General features: G+C 41.1%; 1 protein-coding gene across 2 annotated transcripts; it reads right to left on the bottom strand.

Moving 5' to 3' along the window:
• Window positions 1–99: 99 nt before the first annotated feature.
• On the bottom strand, window positions 100–11,535 carry RB195_000624 (uncharacterized protein; the record flags this gene model as incomplete). Of its 2 annotated transcripts, XM_064197063.1 has the most annotated exons (12): window positions 100–229; window positions 506–584; window positions 3,048–3,114; window positions 3,178–3,300; window positions 4,653–4,794; window positions 6,040–6,148; window positions 7,653–7,851; window positions 8,086–8,184; window positions 8,238–8,356; window positions 8,413–8,527; window positions 11,143–11,234; window positions 11,394–11,535. In XM_064197063.1, the coding sequence occupies 12 exons, from the start codon at window positions 11,533–11,535 to the stop codon at window positions 100–102; spliced, it is 1,416 nt and encodes a 471-aa protein (XP_064052944.1). The 2 variants fall into 2 exon arrangements, with proteins under 2 accessions (XP_064052944.1, XP_064052945.1); XM_064197064.1 differs by lacking the exons at window positions 100–229; window positions 8,086–8,184 and having other exon boundaries at window positions 433–584.
• Window positions 11,536–11,984: the final 449 nt, after the last annotated feature.

Below are 11,984 nucleotides of genomic sequence, written 5' to 3' on the forward strand. Positions count from 1 at the left end.
TTGTCTCAATTTTTTAGGAATCGCTAAAATTTTTGTTTTAATCACACATGGTGTCGTACTGCCGTGCACGCTTTCTTTTGAGTTGAGCCTTTTTTCCACCTAATCTGCCCATTCACATTTCACCTCTTTTCCATCCACTCTTTCGCATCTATTGCGATATTTTCTACTCTCACAGCATATTACTGTAGGATCAAATTCCATGAAAATTAGTGCATTTATTACAGGACTTCTGGAAATATCGGTTCTTCTCTGCACTTTCCCCTTCACTTTTTTTTGTTCTTGAATACTTTCCTATTTTATTACCGTTCTTTGTGCGTCTTTCCTGGATATGATCACAATTTGAACCTCATTTTTTCGGTCATAATAATTTATTGAAATGAACAATGATGAATTACCTGTAGGACTGTAGTTTTGTAAAACAGTTGTCAACTGTCAGAATTGGGAAACAAGATATGATATATGTAATATCAAAAACATGCCTACGATTGTGTGTGAAGCTGCAAACTTCGTTAGGAAAGGATAGAAGAAGTCGTTTGGTAGACGGAGGTCGATTTGAGGAAGAGCAGCGAAGAGTAGAGATGGAGCTAAACAGCAAATATATTTCAAAATAGTCAAAAGTCGAAACAGAGACAAATATTAGATTGTTTAGACAAAATTAGGAACATTATCAGTTCCTCATCAATTCTAGCATAGGAACATTTGTGGTGGTTATCGAAGATCTCAGAAATACGTAAGCTTGTAGCTGTAATGCGTAGGAGAAACGTTGTTCGAGGAAAATGGTATACCACAGCGAGCATTGAAGCAGCTTGTAGAAAATTCCCAAATATAAGCAATTTCTCTACATGATACATGATAAAAAAGGATAAAGTAGGTGGCGTATCAACCCTCTCGGGATGCGCCAACGCGTTACACTGTAGTTCTTATTCGTTGAGGTTTTAAACGTGTGTTGACCTATAAATGACTTGCGAGGGCCAGCCGATTATCAAGTCAGTGTTTTTATCCTCCCAGACAAGTCTGGTACCAATTTATCGACTCCTGGGGGATTAAAGGCTTGGTTTGCACTAGGGCGGTTTCGCACCATTGACCGTCTAGCTACAACGGACCTTTAACCACACCTGTCATAATTCAAGATTTCATTATCCTGAATTCACTTAATCAGACTATCTTAATATTCTACTTGATTTGATACAATTCGATACTTTACCTACATTAACTCTTTTTATCTTGATGTCCACCGCCTACTTGATTGATATGTAGAAGAAATGTGGACTTTTGATAATGAAATGTATAGTAACTAATAAAAGGTGAACTGATAGCTCCTAACTGGAATAGGTAACGTTGTAAAAATTCAAGAGAACACTAAGTAGGAGACTTCTTTGTATTTCAGACGACATCTTTGCATAGAGAAGAAATTAGATTTTTATCTTTCTTCAAACATCATTGGGATCCAGAAAATTAGCCTGACTCAGAAGGTGGCGCTCACCTGCATCCATAGGGTTCGTAATTTTTCCTGGTAAGTAATATAAGCGCTCCTTATGTGTTCTTGAATATATTCCTAGCTGTGCCTTGACTCGCTTTGAATTTGTGCACAAGTGAAGCTTTCGAAATTTGATGCGTTCAATTTCTTATGGCTGGTTTCATGAACTCTTCATGGTATAAAGGGATTACTGAAGGAAAAAGATAGGATTTTATCCATGACAGCAAAATGAAAAGAGTTAGTGTAGGTACAGATTCTTGTTTTATCAAATCACCTAGAATATTAAGATAGTTTGGTTAAATGAATTTAGGACAATGAAATGCTGAATTAAAACTTGCACAGTTGAACAGAAATCTACACTGTAACGAATAGAAATTGCTAATAATATTAAACACAGAATCTTATTTTAGAGACAACGACAGGAAATTGTCTAAAACTCTTGATACTATCCCTTTTTTCGGAAGTTCATCAAAAACATTTCATAGGATCGAGACCTGTTACTTAATATTGATACTAGTAATAATATGCATAGATCTCTCAAGATCATAATCCTAGACGATGACTTGCTCTGGCTGAGATGAGCAAATGAATGAGGAGGTATGAGCAAGCTTTTTTTTTAAATTGTAAAACGGTTGAAAATCAATATTAATGTACATTGTGAGCGAGATGTTGCTTTCAAAGTATGTAATTATGTTGTATATTCAAAGTATGGACGAATGCGCAGCGCAGTGGTAACAGATTCCGCTGCGGCTGTACGCTTGAAGATTCGAAGCGAAATTAGGACGACGAAATTTCTCATCCTTTCGGGTATGATAAAATGATACCACATTTGTATGAGAAAATAGGAACATTGACTTGATGCACCAGGTTTTTCTCCCAAACCGTTCTATAGCCAGCATAAACCTTAAACGATTCTGAATTGAGGTCGAACGCGTGTCTCAAAAGGATCAAAGGCGGCATATCATGGAATTGTCGATGTCATGATCTTTGTGAGATAGTATAGAGTTGGGGTCCTAGATTTTCTTACAAGTGAAAGCGTGACCACGCTCAATTCACCCTAAACGTACTGAGAAACGGCGCGAGAATCGACTTAGTTCCTAGAAAGTACGTATGAATGCGCTACCCCTGTGCAGCCTCCAGTACCCTCAGCAACCTATTCATTGGTTTTACTTAAATAGGCTGGCGATGAGACTTCGTCAATTTTTGACCGCTCGCTCACGAGCGCAGCGCGTTCTAGCGTTCCCAATGTTGTCTGTTTTGTAGTATGTTGCAGTCAAACGACGCCAAACACTTTATTATCCTCTATCCGTTTATTCATTTAATGGACGATATCACAACATTCTATTTGTTTATATGTCTATTTTCCTCTATTTGTTTGATTATTGTCAATCTGATCAATTATTTGAAATGGTTTCAATTCAGGCGTGACGACTTCTACATCGTACGTACTCGCCTTACTTCCTGATTAGATTTTAGTATTATATGTTGAAGCAGAATGAATAGAAAGATTAGCATGAGGCACAGAATAATATTGGTATTTTTTGCAACAAAATTTAGAGAAAAAACCAACGTGGTGTTGCATCAATGAAGTGTAAAGCGAAGCGGAGCACTACCGTTGTTTCCGATGCAAGTGTGATCTGAAAACAGTTTTAGAGCATCGAATATCTTTCCAAAACACCTTTAAAAAGGCTTTTTCTAACCTTCTCACTGTACATATTATACGTCGTGGACACTATAACCCGATTGCCGTTGGTTCCTTGTTTGGCAAAATGAACATTAATAGTGAACTCAGTAGTGATGAGGCAACCTATGTCTGGTTTAGTCTGAAAGTTGACCAAAATCAGAAATACATGAATCCTCAATCCTAATACCTTTTAATTCCTTTTTTAAGCAGACAAAAGGTAGCTGGTGGGAGGGGGCAAATCAACTCTGCTCTAATCGAACTGCACTCTAACTGCACTTAGAGTGCAAAATCACTCTTGGAGCACAAAAAACCGTCCCTAACTGTCAAATGGCTTCCTCGTTTGAGAAAGAAGTAGTTAGCTGAGTCAGTCGGGTTCCTAAAACTTAAACATTAGTCTTCGAGGACCCATGACATGTACGCTAAAACTGCTAGGAGTGAAAGAGGAAGATAAAGCTGAAATTCGTTAATGCTTTAATTCTACCAAACACTACAAGAAGCCTTACTTAGAGTTGTATGTTAGTAATATCTAAGTTGTATCGTGTGGTTCTTTTTTGAACAAAGCCGAAAACAACTTGATACACGGATTCTCCGCAATCCGCATTTGACAGCTAAGACCAGTTTTTGTGCTCTAGGGACGATTTCTGCGCTCTGCTTGCAGTCCGAGTACAGCTACGGTAGGCCAGTGTTGATTGCTCCCCAACTACTTTTTATCCCTTTCAGAACTCTCTGTTACTATGTTTTTGTTATTAGTTTATTAGTTCCACCAAGGACGTTAGAAGCCAGGCGCGCATCCATTTGAATGAAGATTGACACAGAAGCAGTGTCCTGGCAGGAATCGCAAAAGGACGAGATGCCGCCGGCCATAGTGACCGTATCAAAGTACAGGGCAAGAAATCCCAAATACGGCAACCTTTCTACTTGGTTATATAAATGTTGCTACGAAAGGTCACATCACATCGACAACGATTCCGTGTCTATTTAGGTTGGTGGAACTCGGCGGCAGCCTTAATATCCACGTGGGTTTAGTAGAGTGAATGCTTCCAAGTTCGATTATGGTTCGATCCATTATAAATCTCAAACAACAAGAAATTACTGTAGAGAGTAGGTCCTCAATGACACTTTTTTTTCCTCAAAAGTCAACATAGAGTAGAAAGACACGAATGTTGCTCGAGGTGATTGTAATCATTCAGACAATTTTTGCATAGTTCTTTTACTTACCTTGAATAAAAATAGAAAAAGTTAAACTCTCTCGAAATCTCTTGAATACATTTAGAAATCAAAAACACGACAAAAAGTGGAAAGGGCGATGCCGAAAAACTTTTTAGACTATGTTATACTAATGAAACGCAATCTTAAGGTCCTCAATAACTTACTATTTATTGTAGAACACAGCTGGAGTGTATTTCGTAGCACCAACTAAAGTCGTTCTTCCAAAGTTAATTGAATTTCCAGAAAAAAGGGAAAAAAGGAAAACGACCATTCTGCACAAACCTCGTCTGTCCAATTTTTTCGAATTACAAGTGCATTAGTGTCATTAGCCGAGTCTGTGAGAGGAGAATTACTGATCCAAACAGGGACGAACTCTTCAAGAATGTCTCGGACCATCTCTTGTATTTCGTTACATCGCGAAGCTCTGTGTAACATAAGATCTCGTTCTCTTGCTGCTTGCTATTCACAACAATGGAAATCACATTTAATGAGTACAATACGATCAAAACTACATCTTTAATGATACAGTGCGGTTGGTGCGTTGCGTGCGAAGTGATGAGGCAGCTAATAAACGGAGCGTAAACCGAGGGCTTAGTTAGCGAGGGTCCCATTGCGTACACGTCTATTGCGGGTTCGTGGAAAGCACAACGAGATCAAGGATTTTTGATCAAATTGCAATTGTTATTAGCAGTGAAGTAAAATTTCCAAATGTTAGGTGTTTTTTCTTTCTTTCAATCGAATTTCTGTGGAAATGGTCGGAACGGCACGATAAAAACTGTGTACGGTGTTCTAACGATCCCGTCAAAATTCTTTAGATCTACTATGTCTAAGTAACGAGATTATTTCACGTTTGAAATTAATAGATTATTTCACGTTTAAAATTAATGCACTGAAGAATTGGAATATCCCATTGGTATGGTCTGGCCAAAACGATATACACGAAGCCTGGTGCAGTTTCGTAAGCGGTTGCGCTCGAAGAGGCCCGATGGAAATAGCGGTTGGAGTTTCTGTGGGAACTGCAGCGATGATTGATGCCAGAAAAGGTTATGGCGGGATCCTAACAGCTAAACTTCAACAAATAAGAAATAACATGACAAATATTGGAGGAAAAATGTACTAGAGTGTATTTTTGCTATTCTAGAAAGAGCGTTACAAGGTAGAATAAATGAAGTTACCTTACTGTACATGCTGTTGTGGTGTTCACGAGAAACTTGACCGGAACACGCTGACGAACCTTGTCTGGGCGGACTCAGATAAATTCGGTAGCGAAAAAGGTGTGGACGATCCATCATCTGCAAAAAAAATGAACTCGTGCGATTCTGATCATATCCTTTGTTTCTGATCCAGCGACAAGCACTTTTCTTGGTTTGGGCTCGAACAAAAATCCCGAAAAGCCAGATAATCTCCTCAATGTTATCGTGGGATCTGAATACTTAGTCCAAAATGGATAGGAGAGAAGAGTGGGATGATCTTTATTGCCGTTCAAGGTCCAATCGAGTTTATCGAGTCTTTTAAATCTTTTAATAATGTCTAACCAGAAACAGGGAAGGGAGGCCGGGGTCCCACTTAGATTCCAACCGCTGTCTCCACCACACCGCTGACGACCTGCTTCATGTCGTTTTGACCCAACCATAGAAAGAGCTTTACGAGGTAGAATAAATGAAGTTACCTTACTGTACATGCTGTTGTGGTGTTAACGAGGAACTTGACCGGAACATGACTTTCCTTTCTGCACGGACCAGATTTCGGTAGCGAAAAAGGTGTGGACGATCCATCATCTGCAAAAAATAAACTCGTGCAATTCTGATCATATTCTTTGTTTCTGATCCAGTGACAAGCACGTTTCGTAGTTTGGGCCCGAACAAAAATTCGGAAAAGCTAGAGAATCTCCTCAATATGTTATCATGGGATCTGAATACTTAGTCCAAAATGGATAGGAGAGAAAAGTGGGACAATCGTCACTGCCGTTGAGAGAGCAACCGAGTTTATTACACCCAATGAGTCTTTTAAATCTTTTAATGATGTCTAACCAGAAGCAGGGGAATGAGGCTCTCAACCGCGTTATCATTCCTAGAGCTCTATCTCCCTTTTTTCTCTATGTAGCTTTAGCCTACATGTAATGGATCCTCCAAGACTAATGCTTAGGTTCTAGAGCGCCGATCAACTTTGTCACTCAGTTCCAGAAACCAGAGCTCTGTTGAGTGCCCAGAACACGTCTTACAAGATCCTGAGAGATGAGTTCCTTAAGAACCTCAACCATGATAAGCGTGAAAAATAAAGCACGTCCAATAAAAATGAAGGAAACAGACGACGAACGACATTTAAAGGATGAAAAATGTACTATTTCAAGAAATAAAGAACATGTTCCCATGTGTTCCTCTTCGGACATGATTAGGGCTACCATATTGTCGGGTCAAAATGACAAGAAACACAGTGCAATTGCGTAAGCGGCGCCGTGGAGAGTCATTTGGTTGGAATCGAGGTAGGACCAACGCGGACTGCAGCGAAGGGTAGTGGTAGCAAGGGTTCCACCACGATCCTGACCGCAATGCTCCACCGCGCCGCTTCGAGAGCACTTGTTTGTCTAAACGGTCATGTCGTTTTGACTCCACTATAATAACCCTTAAGGATCAGTTGTTCCGCAACATAAAAAGGAGAAGAAGAATCATCTACGGTGCTTATGCCATTAAGTACGCAAACAACGTGAACCAGAACCAAGCGTATGTAGATGGTACGGTGCGTTCAACAGGGTGAGCGCGACGCGTGTACTGTAACTCACGTACTTTCTCTGCATTACACACACTCCCTTCTCCCGCTTTACTTTCTTAACCGATGACTCTCGGTTCAATACACTCAGCTCTAGCCATACATAAAAGGTTAAAGGATAAATTGCTAGGCGTTAATCAATTCGCCCGCGATGCGCCAGCGCGTTCACTTCAATGCAGAATCGCTTGAGGTTTACGAACTCGAAAGCCTGTAGCTTTAGAGTGACTTGTGGGGGTCAGTCGATGTGTTTTATCTTTCGAGGACATCTCATCGACCACGGGGGATGGGAGCTTTGTTTGGCGCCAGGACGGTTTCGAACCAACAATCAATCGTAGAAATACAATGGAAACTTAGTCATAGACTGCGCTACACCCGCCTGGAGACTATGCACATGTGCACATAATTGACGAAAACGATGAGGACGAAACGTTAGCTGTTGATAAAGCAAGATCAATAACTATCTTCGCTACAACTCAGGTAAATCAATAAGGAAGCTATGTGCACATAATTGTTCACCTTTTATGGAGTAAATGATCTGTCCTTGAACGAAGCCATCTTTCTTCTCCTGAACGGTCTGTTCCAAGACATTTTTGAAGTTGACGTTAAATGTTTGTTTGAAAGTAGAATAATTTGAGGCAGTGACGGTAACGTATTGGATAGAGGACACATTTGCATCCATAACGAGAGTATTGTTCATGGCAATTGTCAATGACACCTAAACGAACAAGTTTTTATAATTGCTCAATGTAGAAATAGAGAAGAAACACAGAATCATTAGTATAGCCAGGACCGAATGTGTTCAACCAGGTGGAGATGACAAACCGATTAAATCGATTAGAGCAGCGCAGAGAAGGGAGGGGTAAAATATGTCTACGGGGAAAAAAGCATGCGTTGCGGCGGAAGCGTCGCGTAACCCCAGCTGAACATGTTCGGCAGTGACTACGTGCACCTCTTGAATGACGTTCTTGCATTGGTTGTTCTGCCATTGTACTGGCAAAAAACTTGAATTGGATTGAAAATTTGTTTCCATGCTAACATTTCCATTGTACTGAAACTATCGAAATGATAAAGAAACATTTTGAGAAAATATGTAAAGCGTACCGATATAATAGGTGATTCGAAGAGTGTTTGTGCAGATAAGAAGTCGTTCGACAAGCATTCGGTCTCATTGAAAGGATAGAAAGGTGGCGAACATGATACTGACTGCGAGAAGCCAAGCGCTAAAGTTCAGGATTTCTGATGACTCAAAAAACTTGAGTGAAGTCTTGAAACTAACCTACTTGTTGTGTTCCAGAACATTTAGATCCCATGAACGAAGAGGGAAGCAGGAATTCGAGCACAGTGTCATCTTTCTTCACCAACAGCAGTGGCGGAGAAGAAGTGTGCGAAGTCTGACAGATGAAGAAAATTAATTCAGCGTAAAAGAAGCGTTTCTTATGATTTTATAGAGGGAAAAAGTGAGGGTTATGTTTCTTATCGTTGGGTTTCTGAACGTAAAGTTTAACATGTCGCTGGGTGATGTTAAATGAATTCCAAGCTAATTCTTCATCTGTTGAAGTGGACAAGAAATAAAACGCTATGCGCTTGATCAATCCACCTAGAATGGGCTCGCACGATCACTTGAATTCAGAATAATTTGAGGTTTACGAACGCGTAACTGGCCTATACAATGACTTGCAGGGCCCAGCCGATAGGTCAAGTCAATGTTTTTATCCTTCCAGACAAGTTTAGAAGTAATTTATCGATCCCGGAGAGATGAGAAGCTTGGTTGGCACTAGATCCGCCTCGAACTAACGATCGATCGTGTAGTCACAAGCAAAAGTCTCACCAACTGCGCTACCCGTCCCTCTTCTTAAAGGCATCACCCCACGAATCTGAGGTGGTACGGATTTCAGGTGGAGTATTCCAATACGGGATCTTAGATTAAGGAGAGGGGAGAGGGTGATTCTGTCCATTTCTTCCTAACTGCCGCAAAAAACGGCCCGGAAGATACGGCTTCCGGCGCGCTATTTTCTACAACGAGTTCGATTGGAGCGCGCCAGCAGTGTGCACACTCATCTTCATCTTTCGGACCGTTTTTTTACGCCAATTACCAACAAATGGACGGAACCACCCACCTCTCCATAATCTACAATCCCGTATATGAATACTCTAGCTGAAATCCGTACCACCTCAGATTCCTGGGGTGATGGCTTTAAGTAATAGTAGTAACATTTTCTAATCGGCAATTTGATTGTGAAGTTGAGAAACCCCGAGATTTTTCGCTTTTTCTGTGGAAAAATAAAATACTGAAGTGATATAAGGTTGAGAGATAACCAACTTCTGTTTTGTTTTTAATACATTTCTCTTGGTGCCGGCAAACAGTTGATAGTGTCGTAGTGAGCTTCTCTGCTAACCCCCCCCCCCCCCCCCCGTTGTTTGACGTGGATTTTGTTCCTTAATTAATCTCAAAATATCGTCATCGACGTTTCTCTCCTCCTTGGTTCGTTGCTCAAGGTTTCAAGATTTCAAGGTCTCCAGAGCGGAATTTGGCAAACCATTTCCTAAGCGACCTTATCACTTCTTCCTAATACACACCGCATATTTTCCGAGCCGTGACCGCAGCACTGTTACCTCGTTTAAATTCCCAAAGCATCAAATGGGGAAAGTGTGCTTTTTGATCCTCCCTTTTCAAAGTAAACAAAAAAAAATTAAACCTAACGAGTAGAACACTAAATTGCTGTCTGAAGACTAATCTGCCTGTGTAACGATAACAAGGATCCTTTGTTTCGGTAACCCATTGTATGTGTAAACAATAACAATAGGTACCATGTAGCTGGGTGGAAGCTATGGAATACTGAACTTCTAGTGCCATCTTGAAGTCTTTAGATGCTTTGGTGCTCATGTAGGTCTCCGTGCTGTGTTCCTACGCACTGTTGTTTAACTTCGTCGCTTGACTTCCTCCACAAGTGAGGACTTCTCGCCAAATCTCTGGGTACTATGTGCATTAGCAGCCCAGGGCCTGAAGAGGGAGTGTTCCAAAATTACGTTTTCTCTGAAAAATCGGTGCAAAGAATAGCTTAGACACCTCTAACGCGTTGAATCATTTACGTACGTATTTGCTTTCGAAGTAGTACAGACTGTGGGCACAATTACTGTCCGGTTAAAGGCAGCATACTATGAATCTGCCGTCGTATGGATTTCTCATGGAAAGCTTCTGTACGAGGTCGGAAAACTACGTGGTTCCGCTCATCTCTCCACGATCCTCGTAAGAAACCCCATTGGAATCGGTTTAATTCCTACGAGGTGCGTTAGAATGCGCTTCTATGTACATGTTTCGTTCCCCTCAGCAGTCTATCCTCAGTCTAACTTGAATAGACTGGTGAGAATATCCTATTGATCTTCGACTGCTCGCTCGTGGACGCGGTGCGTGCATAAGAGTGGCGCGTTGCAGTGCAAGCCGTCGTGAGAAAAGCGGCGGCTTCAGGGTCATTTTTTACGGTATTTACGGAGATATGACCAGAACAACCTGGTTTTCCACAATCTACGACCATAACTCTTATCATATGCGCTTCTGTGGTGCGCTCGCAATCTTCGAGGAGCGGTTGAGAACCCAGATGATAGGGCGGAGTGACGACGTTAAGCTTGGTCTAGTGGTGTAAGCGGCTGTGCTCAAAGCGGTGCGGCGTGGAGCGTAACGGTTCGGATCCACGGTGGACCCTTTCTAGCACCATTCATCGCTGCAGTTCGACCTTTTCATCGGAATATACATAAGTGATTGATGTTCATGCCATATTACACCACTAATCGATCAAATCACATTTTGAATGGATTACAGTAACTCCGTAAGCACACTCCGGTGGAATGTTACGCACGTTACGTACATACGTGTTACGTTAGGCATAGAAAAGGAGGAGAAAAGCTAGAAAGCTTAACCAAAAACATTCGCTTCACTTTAAAAAAAAAAGAAAAAAGAAGAGAGGAACAATTAAATAACTGTAATTAGAACTCTGGCGAAAAATTTCACCTTTCCTGAATCCAGACCCGGGTTTTCCACGACATAGTCTGACCATTGCTCCTCAGTTTGAATAATAGGCACGTTGCCAATGTGACTATCCTCTTAAGAAGTTTATTCGGTGATTATTTCAAGAAATAACTCGAGTTAATGATTTTTTTCAACGTGATTCCCTAAGTATTTGACGATTCAGTGGATTTTTGTCCTTGAGAAATTATTTTCGAATTACGAGAATATGTAAAATATCGTGAGAAAAAGCATACCGTTGGTACGAATCACACAAAAAAGTCCTGTGGATGGTAGAATGGAATCAACACGATGGAATAACACCGATTTATGACATGTACGATCCGAATCCGTATCGGAATGGACATTTCGAAGCAGAACGAATAGGAGGATCAGCATAACGGACAGGCGATGAGCTTTTTACCGGCACCGTTGACCGCATGCCGTTGCTAGGGGAAGCGCGCGCGTTGTTGTCAACCCATCCGAAGGATAAGGGGGTCTGGACAACTGGGCCAGCGTTAGATCGCCTGGATCAGGTGAAGAAAAGTAATAAACTGTTTCTTATAATCATTAGGATCTGAAGGAATAACAAACAAGTTCTACGTCGACCACTTGACTGCTTCTTTTGTATCCTCACTCATGGTACAGGATGTTCGTCCCATCCAAGTATGGGCTCACGTGAATCTAAAGTGGAACAGTCGTAGCTTCCTGTCTTGGAAGTATTTTAAAAAATCAGCTTCCGCGGGCGAGTCGTCCAGGTTCCGCTAGGGTCTGCAAAAACTTTCCTCTGGAGGTGACCGAAAGTTTAGACTTTGGAAAGTTTTTTTTGGATTTTTTTTTGGTTTTTT

The sequence above is a fragment of the Necator americanus genome, chromosome IV (genome assembly GCF_031761385.1).
Source record: "Necator americanus strain Aroian chromosome IV, whole genome shotgun sequence".
NCBI classification, from domain to species: domain Eukaryota; kingdom Metazoa; phylum Nematoda; class Chromadorea; order Rhabditida; family Ancylostomatidae; genus Necator; species Necator americanus.